Source organism: Hemicordylus capensis, chromosome 10 (genome assembly GCF_027244095.1).
Source record: "Hemicordylus capensis ecotype Gifberg chromosome 10, rHemCap1.1.pri, whole genome shotgun sequence".
Classification (NCBI taxonomy): Eukaryota; Metazoa; Chordata; class Lepidosauria; order Squamata; family Cordylidae; genus Hemicordylus; species Hemicordylus capensis.
This window is the reverse complement of record NC_069666.1, coordinates 27,141,861-27,159,891: the sequence shown is the minus strand read 5'-3', so window position 1 is coordinate 27,159,891 and position 18,031 is coordinate 27,141,861. Positions and strand designations below refer to the sequence as shown.

General features: G+C 46.3%; 1 protein-coding gene across 2 annotated transcripts in view; it reads left to right on the top strand.

Annotated features, from left to right (window-relative positions):
- Positions 1 to 6,906, top strand: part of ICE2 (interactor of little elongation complex ELL subunit 2) — a 33,098-nt gene extending 26,192 nt beyond the window's left edge. The window contains exons 12-15 of one of the 2 annotated variants that reach the window (XM_053273012.1): positions 1,106 to 1,190; positions 2,759 to 2,809; positions 2,911 to 3,166; positions 4,772 to 6,906. In XM_053273012.1, the coding sequence (XP_053128987.1) occupies positions 1,106 to 1,190; positions 2,759 to 2,809; positions 2,911 to 3,166; positions 4,772 to 4,987 (608 nt within the window). In that variant the 3' untranslated portion in view covers positions 4,988 to 6,906. Of the gene's footprint in view, positions 1 to 1,105; positions 1,191 to 2,758; positions 2,810 to 2,887; positions 3,167 to 4,771 lie in introns of those variants that run through there. The other variant, XM_053273013.1, reaches the window with a different exon arrangement.
- Positions 6,907 to 18,031: the final 11,125 nt, after the last annotated feature.

Here is an 18,031-nt window from a genome sequence, read left to right as displayed (position 1 = left end):
TTCCCCAGCATTATGGACTTCTTAAGGAAGCTGGGTCTGTGATTGGGGAAGGTTAAAAGCGGGGAATGGAATCACGCAAAAGTCCTGACCACCAACCCCCAACATTTTGCCAAATGATGACACATGACAGCTGATTGGCCACCATGAAAATGAAACAGAGCAGCCATAGTGAAGGACCTTTCGGTCCTCTTCATTTCAGTGAGAGAGATTTAGCAATACGCTGAACTACGTGCACTGAAATAATTGAGACTTAGAAGTCTCTGACTATGGGTGGATTCACACGTAACACAGAATCTGAGATTCCCCCAGCCCAAGCTATGTTGGCACTGCAGGCAGTTGAATATCTCAGTCTGCTGGAAGTAATCGTGTTGAGCCAGTGGTATGCCCTGTGGCCAGTTCTCCCAGCAAGGTCCTGGATACTATCCCAACCCGCTTCACAGCCATTGGTCCTGATGGCAAAGCAAGCGGGGCTCTCCCAGAGCAAACCAGAAGTTCATGAAATGCATGGGTTCATACATTACGCTCACTTGAGGTGGAGCTGTACCTTCTTGATGCGTGTGCACTGCTGCAAGAGATTCCCCTCAAGGGATGGAGCCACTCTGGGAAGAGCAGAAGGTCCCAAGTTCCCTCCCTGGCAGCATCTCCAAGAGAGGGCTGAGAGAGATTCCTGCCTGCGACCTTGGAGAAGTCACTGCTAGTCTGTGAAGACAATACTGAGCTAGATGGACCATGGGTCTGACTCAGTATATGGCAGCTTCTTGTGTTCCTATATACTTTGTCAACCCAACTCCAAACCTTGGTTACAGAAGTCAGTTTATGTTCCCACCTTGGCATGGGTTCAAATGATCATGGACGAGTTCAGTTACCAACTTTGTAAGTGAGTTCTGCGTTGTGTGAACAAGTCCTTTGGCTGGGCCTCATCCATGGTCCCTGTTCAGAGGACTTAGAATTAAGTGTTGTGTTTTATGTATTTACATAAAATAAACATATCCCACTTCTGTTTAATTTTCTGTTTAAAATCCTTCAAGTGGTCTTCTTGCACTGTTCAGTGAATATAGTTTTCACTGTAAAAATATAACATATATTCATTCCCTCCCCACTCCAGGTCATATTGATGCCCTTACATCAAAACTCTTTCTGCTTGAAGAGATCTCTGCAGAGAATTTGAAGAAAAGATTTGGCACCTTTAAGTGAGTAAACTCTCTGAGCTATAAGAGATCTGTTTGTGGCCCCAGTTCCTCCTAGATATAACTAGCTTAACCTCCATTACTGTTGTGTTTTTGTGTGTTTTTATTTTTCAACACTGCCACAAACCCCAAGGTTGTGGTATTTTCTCTCTCCATGCCCCTGACATACACACAATGCAGTGTTCTGTTTATAGCTGTTTGGTTTTACGGTTTTGGTTGATTGTATATTTAGGAACAAAGTTAATGAAGAAATAATATGTGAACAATTTGGGTGACTCATCCGACATCCTGAAGTCCTGACTGCCATCCGGTCTGAATTTACTAGAGGAAGTTCTATTGAAATTGAGTGGTCCTTTAGAGCAGGGATCCTCAACGTTGGGCCCCCAGATGTTCTTGGACTTCAACTCCCATAATCCCCAGCCAAAGGCCACTAGGCCTGGGGATTATGGGAGCTGAAGTCCAAGAACATCTGGGGGCCCAACATTGAGGATCCCTGCTTTAGAGTAACTCCTGGGTAGAACTGTTGACCCCCTAATTTAGTCAGGGTGTTGGCTACTGTTAATTAGAAGTGGAGGTGGGCTTCTAGTGTCTGATGACTCCCCCATTTGCATTGCAAATATGTCCTCAATTCATGCTGACCCTGGAAGCCCTTCCAAAGTTCTGCGTTGTGGTGCTTTTTGTTGGAAATGTCATCTGACACACCCGATACACTTCAGCTGTTCTCTCCACAATCATGACGTTTAGAAATGTGTCTTTTGTTATAAGCAAAAGCTAAGAATCTCACGGTGCTGAATTCCCTACTAGGCACCAGATTTCCCACTTGCCTATTGGTGTGATTGGCATATGCAGCAACATGAAGGTGGTCTTAAAGAGGAGGGAACAGTTAGGGGAAACTGATTGGATGTGACCTCACATAAAGGTCATAGAGAGCCAGCGTGGTTAGAGTGTGGGACTAGGACTGGGGAGTTGAAGTCCTACATTCTGAGTTCAAATCCTCATTCAGCCATGGAACTCACCCAATGACTAGGGGTGTGCATGAAAATGTGTGCACATTTTGTGTTCTGTTCCAAGCTCAGAACAGAACACAAAATGCACAGACGGTTCCATTGGGATGGTCTGACCCTGTTCTGAGTGCCATTTTGGATGGCGGTCAGAACATTCTGCCTCGGAACAAGTTGTTCCGTTCCAAGCTGAGAACAGACCCTCCCCTTTTGGGGAGTTCTGATCTGAACTTGGAACACTTGAAATGGCCCATTTTGAGGTGGAATATTCTGACCTCAGTATGTTCTTCAAACCTCTGCCAGTGACTTTGAGCCAGTCACCTCTCTCTCAGCCTAACCTACTTCACAGGGTTGTTGTGAAGACAACTATAACCCTGTTTGCTGCTCTGGACTCATCGGAGGAAGAGTGAGACATAAATGTAAAATTAAATAAATCTGTAAAACAGAATTCTCTCTCTCTCTCTCTCTCTCTCTCCTATTATTATAGTCCATTTTTTAGTGTGTAGTTGGATGTTTCCCCCAAATAATTTGCTGCTTCTGAATATTAATCTGTGCATTCTGTACACACAGGCCGACAAATTCATTGAATATTCTTCAACATATTTTGAAGAAAGTGGCTGGGTATGCAATTCTGATGTTGTTACTTCTTTATCATGTATTCTGAAGTAATACGTTGAGTGATCCCATGTTACACCTCAGTTGAAATGCCTTTTGTGTTTTAGATTGCAAGAGGGCTCTTACCTCTTGGCCCATGCAGCCGGTGACTCCTCCGTTACGATCTATAAAAGCCCTCCTGAAAAAGCAACCAGCGTGTATAACTTGCATGCAGCTCACTCTGACCTGCCTGGTGTGCCTTCCAGCATTTCTGTTCCTTGGGTCCCATTAGATCCCAGCATCATTTTGTCTTATCACCTTGCTCAAGGACGTGTCCCGTGCACTTTCCCCCCTGAGCCAATGCACACTGCAAAGAACAAGAAGGTGAGATTGATCATCAGAGTAGAGTGGAAGCAGACATAGTATGAAACCATGAGGACTGGTAACTTGGGTGTTTGAATTGTTCTCATCTGACATAAGCAGCAACAAATTATAAGTGCTTATGGCAGGGGTTCTCAAAACTACAACTCCCATCGTCCAACATCTGGAAAACTAAGTTTGAGAACCCCTGGCTAATGGTATAAAGGAGGGAGCTTTAGTCTTATCTAAGCTAGAACAAAAAGAACTGAAAGCTTTACATGGTTCCATTTTAAAAATGAATTTTGTATGCTTCCTTGTCTGGAGCAATGTGATTACTTCAAATGTAGGAAAGCACGGTTTTGATGTCTCAGATACAAACATTTAATTTTATGTGGGTGGTTTTTCTTTTGTAAGCAAAGCCAGACAGGGTGCATATACATTCTTAACTTCTTCCAGCTGTACTTCAAACAATGAAAAATGTTTGACTGTGTGGTAGGAATCAGAGAGTTCCTCCCATACCAAGTCAGACTGCTGCTTCATGGAACCCAGATATTATCTCTGCCGGCTGACAGCTGCAACCCTCCAGAGTCTTGGGCAGAAATGTTTCCGAACCCTTCCATCCTGCAGCATTTTTGTTGGAGATCTTCTGCTACTATGAAGATCACAGGAACTGAACTGGAGAGCTTGTCTACATTGCCTGTGCCCCATCTCTAAGCAGCAGCCTCTTTTCCTTGTTGGATATGGATTTTCTTTGACGTATTGGAAAGAGAAAATGCCAAACTCTGTAGAATTAAGTCTTGGGTCAGACTGACCTGCCAGAATACCAAGGGAGGAGCTCAATTAAATTGGCAAGAAGCAAACTCGGGGCTATTTCAGCCCCAGGGAATATTGTGGTGGAAATTCCAGAGAGGGACATGGGAGAAGAAGCAGTGATGATGCGATTAAAATCACATCTGATTTGGCCCTTAGAAGTTTGTCATTTGGGGCTCCCGTCTCTTGGAGATGCTCCTGCTCTCAATGTCCTGCATTGAGCTTGGGCCTGGACTAGATGGCCTCCAAGTGTCCCGCCAACTGAATATGCTTCTAGGGTGCCAGTGCAGAAACCGAAGAGGGACTCCGTGTGATGGCTGTGTCCTGTGGTCAGAGGTGGCACAGATGCACTTTGGGGCACTGCACCCATAATGCGATAGGTGTGCGGAATCCCACCCCTCTCACGCGAACATTTCTTTTCAAAACAGGTGTGGGTTATCCTTGCCATATTGTATTTCAGGGATTTAAGAAAGCGGTGCCAGAGAATTGCACCTCTGTGCCTTCCCCCCAAAGTATTTTCAGAAGGAGTTCAAGTTTAATACTGCAACTTCAAGTGTCCTCTGCAAGACGTTTTGAATTTTTATCTTACTTTGAAAAAGCAGGAGCTGCTTCTCAGCAGTATTTCCTGCAATATATAATGTGCTTCAGCCTTAACCGTTTCAGCAGAGTTTAGAGGCAGGGAGGAGGGCTTCCAGTCTCTTTTAGTATGACTAAACGTATAGCACATCAGCTTGAGCTTAATGCGTCCGGAGCATTAATTCAGAGTTCAAGTAGTTTCCTCTTTTTTTCTTTATCCTTCCTCTTTCTTTTCACTCCTAGATGAGTGGGACAAGAGCAAACACAGACACACCCAACCGCAGAGATCAAGTCTCCATGGAAACCAACAGCAATCGCCTGCTAGCTCACCCTTTTCGAAAGAGACGTGGGGCTGCACAGAGCCGGAAAATGAGGAGAAATCTCTACAAGCAAGCCAACCGGGGACCCAACTGGAAATTCTGGAAAAAACCCAGCATGAGCAAAGACGAAACAGTGTAGTCATGTGGAGAAAACGCAGGTGGGGGTGGGGGAGGGCTACACGGACAAATGAAGCATGAGAGGCCTGGGGAAGACCTGGATGGCTGGAAAGATCTGCAAGGCGCTTTGAGGAATGTGGCAGGCAGCTGCTGGAAAACCTGGACTCTTTCTGTCCTCAAGAGACCAGCTGGCTTAGGATGGCTCTTTCTCACATGGCCACTGAACACTTAGTTTGCAATAGACGGCTGTTAACTGAGCCAAGGTGTAGCGAATCAACATGGGCAAACTTTTTGAACACTAAAAGTTTTTATTTTGATGTTTTGCTTTTTGTCAGCAAGAGAGTCTCTTTGGTGGGGGGAGTTACTTGCAACTAAATGGTGCCTACTTTTTGGGCTAAAACAAACATAACCGAGGAGATTTGTGATCAGGTCTCCTGCGTTCAAAACAAAACAAAGCAGGGCTTTAGAGGCAGGGTGAAGGTAGGAAATTGGATTGAGGAAGCGTTGTGGCACCGACATTTCTCATTGCGGCGCCAACATTTCTAGGTCCTGCCCAACCTACACATTGCTATAAACACCGTTTAGAATCTCTCATTGATTTATTCTCAGCTGCACTATTGGAAAGTGGGGAGAGAGAGACTCAGACAAGAGCTCTGGTGCAACACCACTGCCCATTTATACATGGCGTTAACTGCTCAAACGGAAAACGCATTGGACATACCGACACGTTTTCATTCATGAGTCGCTTTGTTTATGCCCTGTTGCCATAGCAGACACCCTCTTCTCCCTCCCTTTGAATTGTTTGAGTTCCCTAATGACAAGGAGCAGAGTTTGCTTAGCGCTATTGCTAAATATTCAATTCCATTTCAAAACTATGAGTCCAGTCTGTGACCTCCCACAAGAGAAATGCTTCAGCAGTGAGTCATCTGCTCGATAACAAGAGGGTGGGGAGCGGAAAACATAGCTTTCAGCTCACTCAGAGGGGGAAAAGTTATCCTTAACAATCAAGGGATTTTCTCAATATGTGTATATCATGCTCTCATCAGTTACTTATGGCTGCAGAATTAATGCCTGGGAACCCCTAATTAGCGACTGTGTAGGTTGATAAGCAGCTGAAGCTTCGCTGAGATGGGTGGGGTTTGCTCTCTTCTCCAAGACTGAATAGAACATTTGTTTCTGCTTACAGACGTAAATAGGTTGGCTGCCTCAGAGAACAGGGCATCTTCGGTAGAGCCCTGGTGGCTGGTCCGAACAAGCCAGGGGGCGCCAAATGAGGTGCAGTCGCTTCTGCTTCCCGGCAGCTCTGGTTGCTCCGCTGCCTGCAGGCTGGCCATGTGTCAGGTAGTGCTGCGCGGGCTCTGCCTGACCAGTGGCCAGCTTTGCAGGCAGCACAGCTCATGGGAACACCAGGGTGGGGCGGGATGGGAGAGCGAGCAGCAACCAGAGCTGGCAGGAAGCAGAGGCAGCTGCGCCTCATTAGCCCCCCTCCTCCCCCCCGGCTCGTTAGAACCGGCCGCTACGGGGTAGAGCACCCAGTTCTCCCTTTCCCAAAGGCGATTTCCAGGCTGCTCCATTTTAAGTCTTTTAAGTGATGACACAGACCTCTTCCATTCGTTTTCCAGAGTTCCAATATATATGCTGGAAATCCGTCTGGCACATTCTAGGTGTGTCATATTTTTTATCATCAACTTCTCTAGGAATTTGTGTTTGCCGTTTTAATTGGATTCGGTTTAGCAGTCGCGGTGTTTTGTACAGTTCTGTATTGCTAAGCCACTTTGAGGGCCATATGGCAGACTAGTGGGATACAAGTTTAATAAATGTGTGTGCTTTGCCTGTGCCTTGGTCATTCCTGGTTAGAGTGCATCCAGCCTGTCAAAGACGCAAGTTTTGGGTGGTGTAGAAATACGCTACTTTAAATAAATAAAATGCCGTGTGCACACATTTGCCGTATAGTTGATATTCTGACTGAACTCTCTTTTAAGGCCCAATTTGACCTGGCCTCTTGCACTTCCATCACCATGGAACGTTATACCATTTTTAGGATGATTTATGCCCCATTTTGCCCCACTGCTTACCCCCCCAGAGGGCCATGGGGCAAGATTGACTCTCCCTGAGACATGCAACCCCGAGAATGGCAAGGCGAGGGCTCTCAAACCTGGGTCCCCAGATGTTGTTGGGTTGTCGTCCCACCATCTCCAGGCACAGTGGTCAAGGGACAGTCGCAACTCTGCTCCTGGGAGAAGGGCCTCGCTCACACAGAATCCTAGGGTGCTGTCTTCGGAATTAAGCTGTAGGTGTGGTCAGTGTGTAGAGCATTGGACCTGGGTTCATATCATTGCTTTTCCTAGGAACCTGCTGGATGACCTTCAACAACTAACTGCTCCTTAACCTTTATTCCTCAGCTGTTCCATGAGAATGTTCCTCTCCTACCTCACAGGACTGTTGAGAGCATTGTCAAGCTCTTTGCCTTTGTGCTCGATAAATGATCCCAATACATTTACATTATTGCCTTCCAGCTTGAATAATGGTTTTTATCAAAACCTCACAGTTCACATCAATGGATTTTAATGGAGACGTTCATCTCTCGTGGTTGTGTGTGTATAAATCATAGAATGGGCATTTCAGAAAGCTGCCATGGGCCTCAGTGCCTGGGTTTCTTGAGTGTGGTCCACCTTGAGAACCAACTTGTGTGGTGCTTTCGGACTTCCAGCTTAACCCTTGTTGTGTCATGTGCTCTGCACATCGCAGGAGGTCATAAGAACAGCCCTGCTGGATCAGGCCCAAGGAGGCCCATTGAGTCCAGCATCCTGTTTTGCACAGTGGCCCACCAGATGCCTCTGTGGAGCCCACAGGCAGGAGTTGAGGGCATGCCCTCCCTCCTGCTGTTACTGCCCTGAAGCTGGGATTGAGAGGCATCCTGAGGTCCCTGGCTATATTCTGGGCAGACCTCTGGAACATAACTGTTGCCCCCCCATGAGCTGAGTGTGTGCCCTGAGGAGCAGCACACTCACCCACCATTCTCCTGTGGCTGCACGTCTTCCCGGGAACCTCTTCGGCTGCCTCCCTTGAGAAGTACCTGGGGGCCCCCAAGGCACCCTCAAGCCTAATGGGACCGCTGCCAGTACAAACTCGAAAGCCAGAGAAGGCCACTCCTGACCCCACGTGTCTTGCGGCAGAGCTGGAGTTGCTGCTGGCAAGCAGCGTGAACAAGGCTGATGTGCCAGGGGGCGAATCGTAGAACTTCCTTGGCTACCATCGGCCATTGTGCCCTAAACTCCGGGGTGAGTATGATTTGGCAATCGTATCCATGCCCTCCCTTTCTTCCGTAGGGCCACTCAAGGCGGTGCATGTGAGGTTTCCAGCTCCAGGCCAGAGCCTTTGCACAAGAAATCTCAGGCTGGGCCAGTGGCTGGACCCTGCTCTGCTCAGGCCCACAAAGGCTTCTCGAGAGCCCTGCCTTGCCACTGGCTCAGGTTTCCCAGGCTCCAGGCAGGGATCTCTTCCAGCCCTACCTGGAGGTGCTGCCACGGAGGGAACCTGCCACTGAGCTATGGCCCCATACCCTAAGGGGAATATTTTACAGCAGACAGTGCTAATAAATGTAGTCACCCACCCAAATGCAAATCAAAGCAAAGCCTGCTTAGCAGAGGGCACAATTCATGCTCCATACTGTGCAGTGGGGAAGTAACATGCCAAGGGAGTGAGAGGTTGCCTGTTTGAATCCCCACTGGTATGTTTTCCAGACCATGGGAAACTCCTAGATTGGGCAGCAGCAATATAAGAAGGTGCTGAAAAGCATCATCTCTTACTGCACTGGAGGAGGCCATGGTCAACCCCTCCTGTATCCTACCAAAGAAAACCGCAGAGCTCTGTGGGCGCCAGGAGTCAACACCAACTCAACAGCACAACAACTGCAAGACCAGTTCTCCCTAACCTTGCTATGCCCCTGCATCTATATACACCGTGCTTTGCAACAGCTGAGAGGTCAGGTCCCTGCCCCAAGGGCTTCACACTGTACAATGAGACACGACAGAAGAAGGGGAGTGTTTGTTTGCTGGCAGAATAAACAGGGAAAGAATATAGGAACATAGGAAGCTGTTTTATACTGGGTCAGACTGTTGGTCCATCTAGCTCAGTATTGTCTTCTCAGACTGGCAGTGGCTTCTTCAAGGTTGCAGGCAGGAGTCTCTCTCAGCCCTCTCTTGGAGATGCTGCCAGGGAGGGAACCTGGGACCTTCTGCTCTTCCCAGAGCGGCTCCATCCCCTGAGGGGGATATCTTACGGTGCTCACACTTCTAATCTCCCATTCATATGCAACCAGGGTGGACCCTGCTTAGCAAAGAGCACAAGTCGTGCTTGCTACCACAAGACCAGCTCTCCTCAGCATATCTGATTATAACAATTTTAATTTGATCTGTTGCTCTTTTAATGGTCATTATTTTAACCGTGTCAGACTTGAGATATTGGCTTGGCTTGGTTTTGATTTGGTTATAAGTCATTTTGTTGGCATCCACTAAAAGTGAAGTAAAAGTTACTTAACATAAATAAATGATTTATGGAGAATACTCTCCCCAGAGCTTCGCATGGTTCTTCTTCCCATGTCTTTGGGGACCCAGGCAAAGTCCTTATTTCTCCACACCTTTCACATCTTGGTTGAGCTGGTTTGGGCTCTGCTTCTGTTGCTTTTGATTTCTTCTGCCATTTAAATATGTGTTAAGCTGCTCTTGAGAAATAGTCGCAATATTGTTTTGCTGTTTATAATTATAACGTTATTATTTCTTGTTTACACAGTCAGACAGTGTTATTGACTGGTTTGTTTTATCCAGACATCGAGTCCTTCCTAAGGACCTGGGATGCCAGAATTTTATTGTCAATGGTTATAGATATCGTCGTAGAATATAGGCTGTTCCCAGTAAAGCTGCTTTTTGTAACTGGCTGATGGTGATTTCCGTGGCCCCGATGGTGTTGAGGTGCTCTTCAAGGTCTTTTGGAACTGCATCCAGGGCGCCAATTACCACTGGGATTATTTTGGTCTTTTTCTGCCACCGCCTTTCAATTTCAATTTGTAGATCTTTGTATTTGGTGATTTTTTCTATTTCTTTTTCTTCTATTCTGCTATCCCCTGGTATTGCTATGTCAATTATTTTGACTTGTTTTTCTTTCTTCTCGACTACAGTGATATCTGGTGTATTGTGTGGCAGATTATTGTGTGGCAGAGTATTGTGTGGTTATTATTATTATTATTATTATTTGCCAGTTGCGCTGGCAAGGGTATCTCTGAAAAGTGTATACAAACAAGCTTGGACATGAAGTTGCCATTTCCACCACCAGCCACCTAGTCTTTGGCACTGCCCCCAGTTTCACTCGCTCACACCCACAAAGGAATTCCCCCGGGCAGCAGCCTTGTCAGAGAAGGCTATAATTCTTGCAGGGTGCTCATTTTAGCTCTCCAGAGGAGCAAAATGTCTTTATCGGCACTGATCAGCGAGGGAGGTGCACTCCCACTCTGGAAGCAGGTGGGCACTGATCCAGCACTGCTTTGCACAAACGGAGGCCACGTTCTGGTTCTGCAAGTCCAACCACTGAGACTTGTCCCTTTCTAAGCCTAAGCCTGGCTTCTGGCTTCTGCTTGGTGGGCTCAGAAAGGGCCTCGGAGGGGCCTCCCTCACTCCATCCCGTCAGCTTCCCTGCCAGCGGAATGTTTTTCATTGACTGGAACGTATATTATTGCAGCCACCAAGAGATCTTTGTTTTATGATCTTTGAACATAAGCTAAGCTTGGCTGAGGTTTCCAGACAAGCAGTGGTCCTCACTCCGAATATGCAGAACAAGCCACGAGGTTGCCGCAAATGAGGAGCAGGGGAGAGGCGATTTCCAAGGATGGACGGGGAATCTCTTTCGAGATGCCATTAATTCAAACTGGTTACTTGTGTCCCCTTTGCCCTTAAGGCTGGCACAGCAGGGAAGCAGCTTGCCTAGAGTGCAAGAGGCTGTTAGTTCGAATCCCTGCTGGTGTGCTGCTTCCCAGACGAGGCCTAGTAAATAAATATATATTTGTAATCACCTATGGTTACCTAAATATATATTCGTAGTAAATAAATATGTATTCGTAGTCACCTATATCAGGCAGCAGTGATATAAGAAGGTGCTGGAAAAGGCATCATCTCATACTGCACGGGAGGAGGCAGTGGTAAACCTCTCCTGTATTTAACCAAGAAAATCATATGGCTATGTGATCACCAGGAGTCAACATCAACTCAATGGCGCAATCTTTCCTTTAAAAAAACAAAAAACAACCTTGTCCCCACATTAGCCACTCAGATAGTGCTCCCTGCTAACTGGGCAAAAACGCATTATTTAAAGTGGTGGCCCTCTCCTATTTAGCAGGGGCAAAGCAACTGGCCCTATTCAGTCCCACCCAGCACAGCACTTCTTTTTAGATTGTGAGCCCGTTGGGGACAGGAAACTATCTTATTTAGTTTTCTTAAAGAGTTCAGCTACTTAAACCACTTTTGAGAACTGTTTTGTTGGAAAGCAGTATATATATATTCATAATAATATAGTACTGCTTCTGTACTTAGGTTTAAGGACCGCTGCTCAGGGGCAAATCCCTGCCTGGTAGAGAACTGTAGTGTCCGGTGGTGTGCAGAGAGAGAGAGAGGCAGTCTCTTACTGCCTCTTGCTCTTGACGTGTGTTTACCCTGGCAGAAAGGAAGGGGCACTGGGCAAACTAATTCGATGAGACATTGCAGAACAAATTCCTCAAGGAAATCAAGAAGAGCCTTGGGGTACCCAACAAAGGAGAAAGAGAAACGTAAGGTGACTGGAAGATCTTCAGGCAGGGACGCTGGCAGCCATACCTGTGCCTTGCCTTCAGCACCACTACAGCAGCCCACCAGAAGAGGGAGCCACTGGTCTACTTATTCACTGCTCTTGGGCACCGCCAGGCCAGTGGTAGAAAAAGGTACTGCAGCTCTCTGACTCCACAGTTGTCAGAGGACAAAAGGGCCCAATGGTATTTCTTCTTGTCTATAAAGCCCCAGCCCCCAGCTTGCTTTGTGAGAATGAGCAACTTGTCTCTTGAGTACAGCTTAGCTGCCATCAGCCTGCTTAGCCCTTTATAGTTACCAGCGCAACTGTCAGCACACTGATTGCTTGCCTTCCTTGGTCTACTCCAGTTTGCCTGTCTCAGGGGTTACCAAATGGGCCCTGAGTCAAAGGCCATTGTGGCTGTGGATGATGGGAGTTGTAGTCCAACAACATCTGGGGACCCAAGGTTGGGAACGTCTGCCTTAGAGCACTGTATTATTTGTTGTTCTCATCAGTAAGAAAACTCACTGTGAGTTTTCTTTGAATTTCTTGCATATCAGATTTCCCCTTTGGGCCCATGGTGCTTTGTTTGGTTTTGCTTTTTCTGGAAGGGTGGAAGACAGCCTTCTGTACTCATCATGACCGCGTAAGTGCCAGTGCTATTGACTAAAAGCCTTGCTTCTTGTGAATCAATATTGCTAATGGATTTTCCCTGATACCATATAAAGCTACCTGCAGGATTAGTCATGATTAAAGATGCACTCTCTAGGAGCAAGCAGACTGTCTGGAAATCAGCTGCAGGAGACTGATCCAGCAGGCATGAGCCTGTCTGTACAAGAATCCAGGCAGCTCTCCACAAAAGGTTGATTTGCTGTCTTGTTTGGGTAAATGATGGGCATGCCATCGTTGCTGAGGAAATTGTTGAAAGCTACAGGGTCTCACCTGCAAAATGGGGCTGAAACACAACTTACTTTGGGGCTAATACATAAAGATGGTCTCTGATTAGCAATGCCCTCTATCTCAGGGGAGATGCACCAGTTCCAAAAAAGAAGAAGAAAAGAAATCCAGGTCAAGCAGTGCTTCTGTTTCTGACCTGTGTGCACGGAAGGCGGGGGTGGGGGGGATGGATAGATGCACCTAGGTAATTTTGGAGCCTGGATCTAAAAGTCTTTTGCCACGAACCCCCGCCTGTATTGAAGGAGTTACACTGGCTGTCAATATGTTTCCGGGAAAAATACAAGGTCTTGGTTATAACCTATAAAGTCCTAAATAGCTTGGGCCCTGGGGATTTAAAAGAACGTCTTCTTCGTCATGAACCCCACCGCCCACTGAGATAATCAGGAGAGGTCCGTCTGCATTTGCCACCGGCTCGTCTGGTGGCCACTCAGGGACGGGCCTTCTCCGCTGCTGCCCTGAGGCTTTGGAATACGCTCTCTAGTGAAATAAGAGCCTCCCCATCTCTGACAGCTTTTTAAAAGTCTTTAAAGACACATCTGTTCACCCAGGCTTTTAATTAATATTGTTTTGATGGTTTTAATGCTGTTTTAAAATATATTTTTTTAAAATGTAAATTGTTGTAATGTTTTAAACTTTTTGTTTTTATTTTAACTAATGTTTTACTTTCTGTTTTTATTTTGTTGTAAACTGCCCAGAGATGTAAGTGTTTGGTGGTATAAAAATATGTAAAATAAATAAATAGGGTAAAGTAAGCTGCAATGCACTATTTTTTACACCAGAGCATGCTCGGGGGAAGCTGGAAACTTTTATAATATATTTTTAGAATAAATTCTTAAATTAGTGGAATGTGCTGTTTTTTACACCAGAACATGCTAAGGGAAAGCTGGAAACCTTTTTGTTTGGTATTTTTAGAAGAAATTCTAAATAAGATACTTTCCACTGATTTTCACATACCACATTTGGCATGGAACGTCCTGCCATTTAAATTAGTTGAATCCAAAATGCCCTGCCAGGGTCTGGGGTTGCTGTGCCACCAGCCTGCACCAGGTGGCCGAGCGTTCAATGCTGAGGTCCGTTCGCTGATCTCCTCTTGTGTGCAGCCGGTGGGGCTGAGGACCGACTGCAGCTGGCCCACAGCCACCTGCCTCCATGGTAGTTAAAGCAGTGGGCCCGGGCTGGGCCTGGCCTGGAGCTGGCGAGCCCTCGGAGCTGTTTCCCCACGCCTGCGCAGTGACGTGCTCACAACACTTCCACAGAAGGTGAAAGGAAAGTTCTGTCTGTGATGGCCCGTTCACATGTGCATCCCACCACTCGATGCTGAAGTTCCTCAACAATGATTCTGCGTGTGTGAAGCAGTCCAAAGTCCTCCGATGCAATCAGCACCCAAACAAATTCATGCATCCTGGTGGCTACGTTGGCCCTTCAACAGGCAATTCAGGGTTTCCACCTTGACTGAGGAATGCAAAGGGGCCTTGTTTTCACAGCCAAACTCACACAGATTATTTCTGATGTTTTGAAAATACGGAATAGTTTTGGAGACACTAATGCTTTTTTTGTGTGTGTTTTTCCCCCAGGCACTGCCAAGTGCAAGCTTTCCCATCCTGCTTGCCAGGAGACATACCAGAGGTGGCTTGAAGGATGGTGCTGAAATGACCAGGTAACCTTGGCTCCCTACCGAAGCACTAGGGTCTTTGTTCGGTTGATTAAGGAGAACTACTAATATCATGTGCAGCTCCTCAGTTCTGGGAGGAGAGCTGGTTTTGTGGTAGCAAGCATGACTTGTCCCCTTGGCTAAGCAGGGTCCACCCTGGTTGCATATGAATGGGAAACTGGAAGTGTGAGCACTGTCAGATATTCCCCTCAAGGGATGGAGCTGCTCTGGGAAGAGCATCTTCGTTCCAAGTTCCTTCCCTGGCAGCATCTCCAGGATAGAGCTAGGACTGAGAGAGACTCCTGCCTGGAACCTTGGAGAAGCCGCTGCCAGGCTGTGTAGACAGTACTCAGCTAGATGGACCAAAGGTCTGACTTGGTATATGGCAGCTTCCTATGTTCCTATGATCCTTACATGGACACTGCAGGCATAACATCATGCAGCTTTCCCAGATAACCAGTTCTGTGGATCTGGCAGAAATCCTGTGGCAGGTTGTGTCATACACAACCTTAAAACTGTGGTGCACATGCAGGTAACATCCAGGTTTGACTACTGCAATGTGCTCTACGTTGGGCTGCCTTGTACGGAAACTGCAAATGGTGCAGAATGCGGCAGCCAGATTCAGGGACGTAACTATAATAGGGCAAGGGGAGACAGTTGTCTGGGGGCCCACTGTCTTGGGGGGGCCCCCAGAGGCAAGTCACATGACAGAATCCCCCAGCTGCGCACCCGTCCGTGCTTCCTTCAGTTGTATTCATCCTCCGAAACTGATGTGAGTGTTAAGACCTGGAGCTACCAGAACAGCATGTCTTTCTCTAGTACCATGAAATGACTTGCATCATCTACAATTTACAAGACCTTTTAAAAAATAATTTAGGATGATGTTCTATTGTAGCACATACGTGATATATATAAATTTTACTATGCTTTTTGTTACTACTATTCAGCCTCATTTAAGATTTCTTTACTTCATGAGCTGAGCTTCAGTGAGGGTGGGGGGGCATTTTAAAACATTGTCTCTGGGCCCACTCCAACCTTGCTACGCCCCTGGCCAGACTGGTCTCTGGGACAACCCAAAGAGACCATATTACTCGGTGAACTACACTGGCTGCCAATATGTTTCCAGGCCAAATGCAAAGAGCTGGTTATTACTGGTTACCTATGCAATATTATATATTATTATCTATACAATATTATAGATAACTGTATAATAAGTGCGGTTTGTTACCTATAAAGCCTTGAATGACTGGGGTCCCGGGTATTTATGAGAGCTGCTTCTTCTTAATGAACCCCACCACCACTAAAAAGTCTGCATTCTAGTACTAACTACTGCAACTAGTACCAACTAGTCTTGTCTAACATGGCACTAGGAGCATTGAAGAAGAGGTAGGTATATTTGCAGGCGTCTATTTACAGGGTGGGGGAATATAAGAGTTCCCAAAATATCCCCTGCAATCCTGAGCTGTGAACAAGATTGTCCACCCCAATCCAAGACAGCAGATGCATGAAGATTTGAAGTGCAAGAGATCTAACTTGTAGACCTCGATTTGAACCAAATTTATCCAGTTAGGGAACATAGGAAGCTGCCATATACTGAGTCAGACCATTGGTCTATCTAGCTCAGTATTTGACTGGCAGCGGCTTCTCCAAGGTTGCAGACAGGAGTCTCTCTCAGCCCTAACTTGGAGATGCTGCCAGGGAGGGAACCTTCTGCTCTTCCCAGAGTGGCGGCTTCATCCCCTGAGGGGAATCTCTTCCAGTGCTCACACATCAGGTCTCCCATTCAGATGCAGCCAGGGCAGACCCTGCTTAGCTATGGGGACAAGTCATGCTTGCTACCACCAGACCAGCTCTCCTCCCTTGATATTGTAGTTATAGAGATAGTGAAAGAAAAGTAGGTGGATTAGTTCTTACTAGAACAACTTGTTTATTGTATGTTTACATTTCTATCCTGCTCTTCCTCCAAGGAGCCCAGAGCAGTGTACATGGTTATGTTTATCCTCACAGCAACCCTGTGAGGTAGGTTAGGCTGAGAGAGAAGCGATGGGCTCATGAGTCACCGCAAATCCCCCATGGCTGAATGGGGATTTGAACTCAGGTCTCCCCAGTCCTGGTCCAACACTCTAACCACTATACCATACTGGTCTTTGCTTTTAGGAAGAATCTCAAGACACGCCTGTTTTCTCCGGCTTTTAATTGAAATTAATTTTAAACTGATCCCATGAAATTTTTTTGAAATTTTTCTCATATGAAATTGTTTTGGTTTTATTTTGTTTTATATTTATGTACACTGCCTAGAGATACACATATCAGGCGGCAGATAGATAGATATTGCCTACACTGACTAGCGCCAGCTCTCCCGGGTTTCAGGCAGAGAAGGCTCCCCACTCCACCTGGAGAGATTCACCTTCTGCAGCATTATTATTATTATTATTAGATTTATATCCCGCTCTTCCTCCAAGGAGCCCACTACATACTTGAGTTTCTTTTTCACAACAACCCTGTGAAGTAGGCTAGGCTGAGAGAGAAGTGACTGGACCAGAGTCACCCAGCAAGTCTCATGGCTGAATGGGGATTTGAACTCGGGTCTCCCCGGTCCTAGTCCAGCACTCTAACCACTACACCACGCTGGTCACTACACTACACCATGCATGACCAGCGAGAGCCACAGCCGTACAGCTAATGTACCAGCACTTCTGGATTTGCGACTACACCTTTGTGCAAAGACCATTCTTTTGGGACATATCAGATAAGAAGATGTAGAAGGATCACTTATCTGCTAACAGAAACCAGAATCTGTATTGCAGAGGCCGGGGGGAAAGCAGAGCTTTTAACAAGACTACTAGCTGTTTAAAATACATTTGGAACATGATACTCCAGTTTTGTATCTATAGATGGATATTGTTGGTCCAGTACTGGAAAGAGAAAGAGCAAGATTCTGCACACACATGCAAACGATGTTCAGTGCTATGATTTGTGAACTGGATGTTTTTGATATTTTAGATTTCAAAAGTGAGAAAAGAGAGGGCAACCTTAAAAGTAACCAGAAATGGGGAGACTCCAATTCTGTTAAGAAGCATGTTGCGAAGTCCTGGGGCAGCGCTAGAGAAGGAATGATTTTGGATTGCTACCAAATGAGTTGGTGGCAATTGCAACCAACACCCCCTCCCCCAGATCTTAATAGGCAGCGGGGTTCATGAAGAAGAATCATTCAAGGCTTTCTAGGTAACAACTAGCACTTATTATACAGTTATCTATAATATTGTATAGATAATAATATATAATATTGCATAGGTAATCAGTAATAACCAGCTCTTTGCATTTGGCCCGGAAACGTATTGGCAGCCAGTGTAGTTCACCAATGGAAGTAATGTGGTCTCATTGGGTTGTCCCAGTCAGAGACCAGTCTGGCTGCTGCATTCTGCACCATTTGCAGTTTCTGTACAAGGCAGCCCAACATAGAGCACATTGCAGTAGTCAAACCTGGATGTTACCAGCATGTGCACCACAGTTTTAAGGTTGTTTATGACACAACCTGCCACAAGATTTCTGCCAGATCCACAGAACTGGTTATCTGGGAAAGCTGCATAATGTTATGCCTGCAGTGTCCATGTTAGGAACATAGGAAGCTGCCATATACCAAGTCAG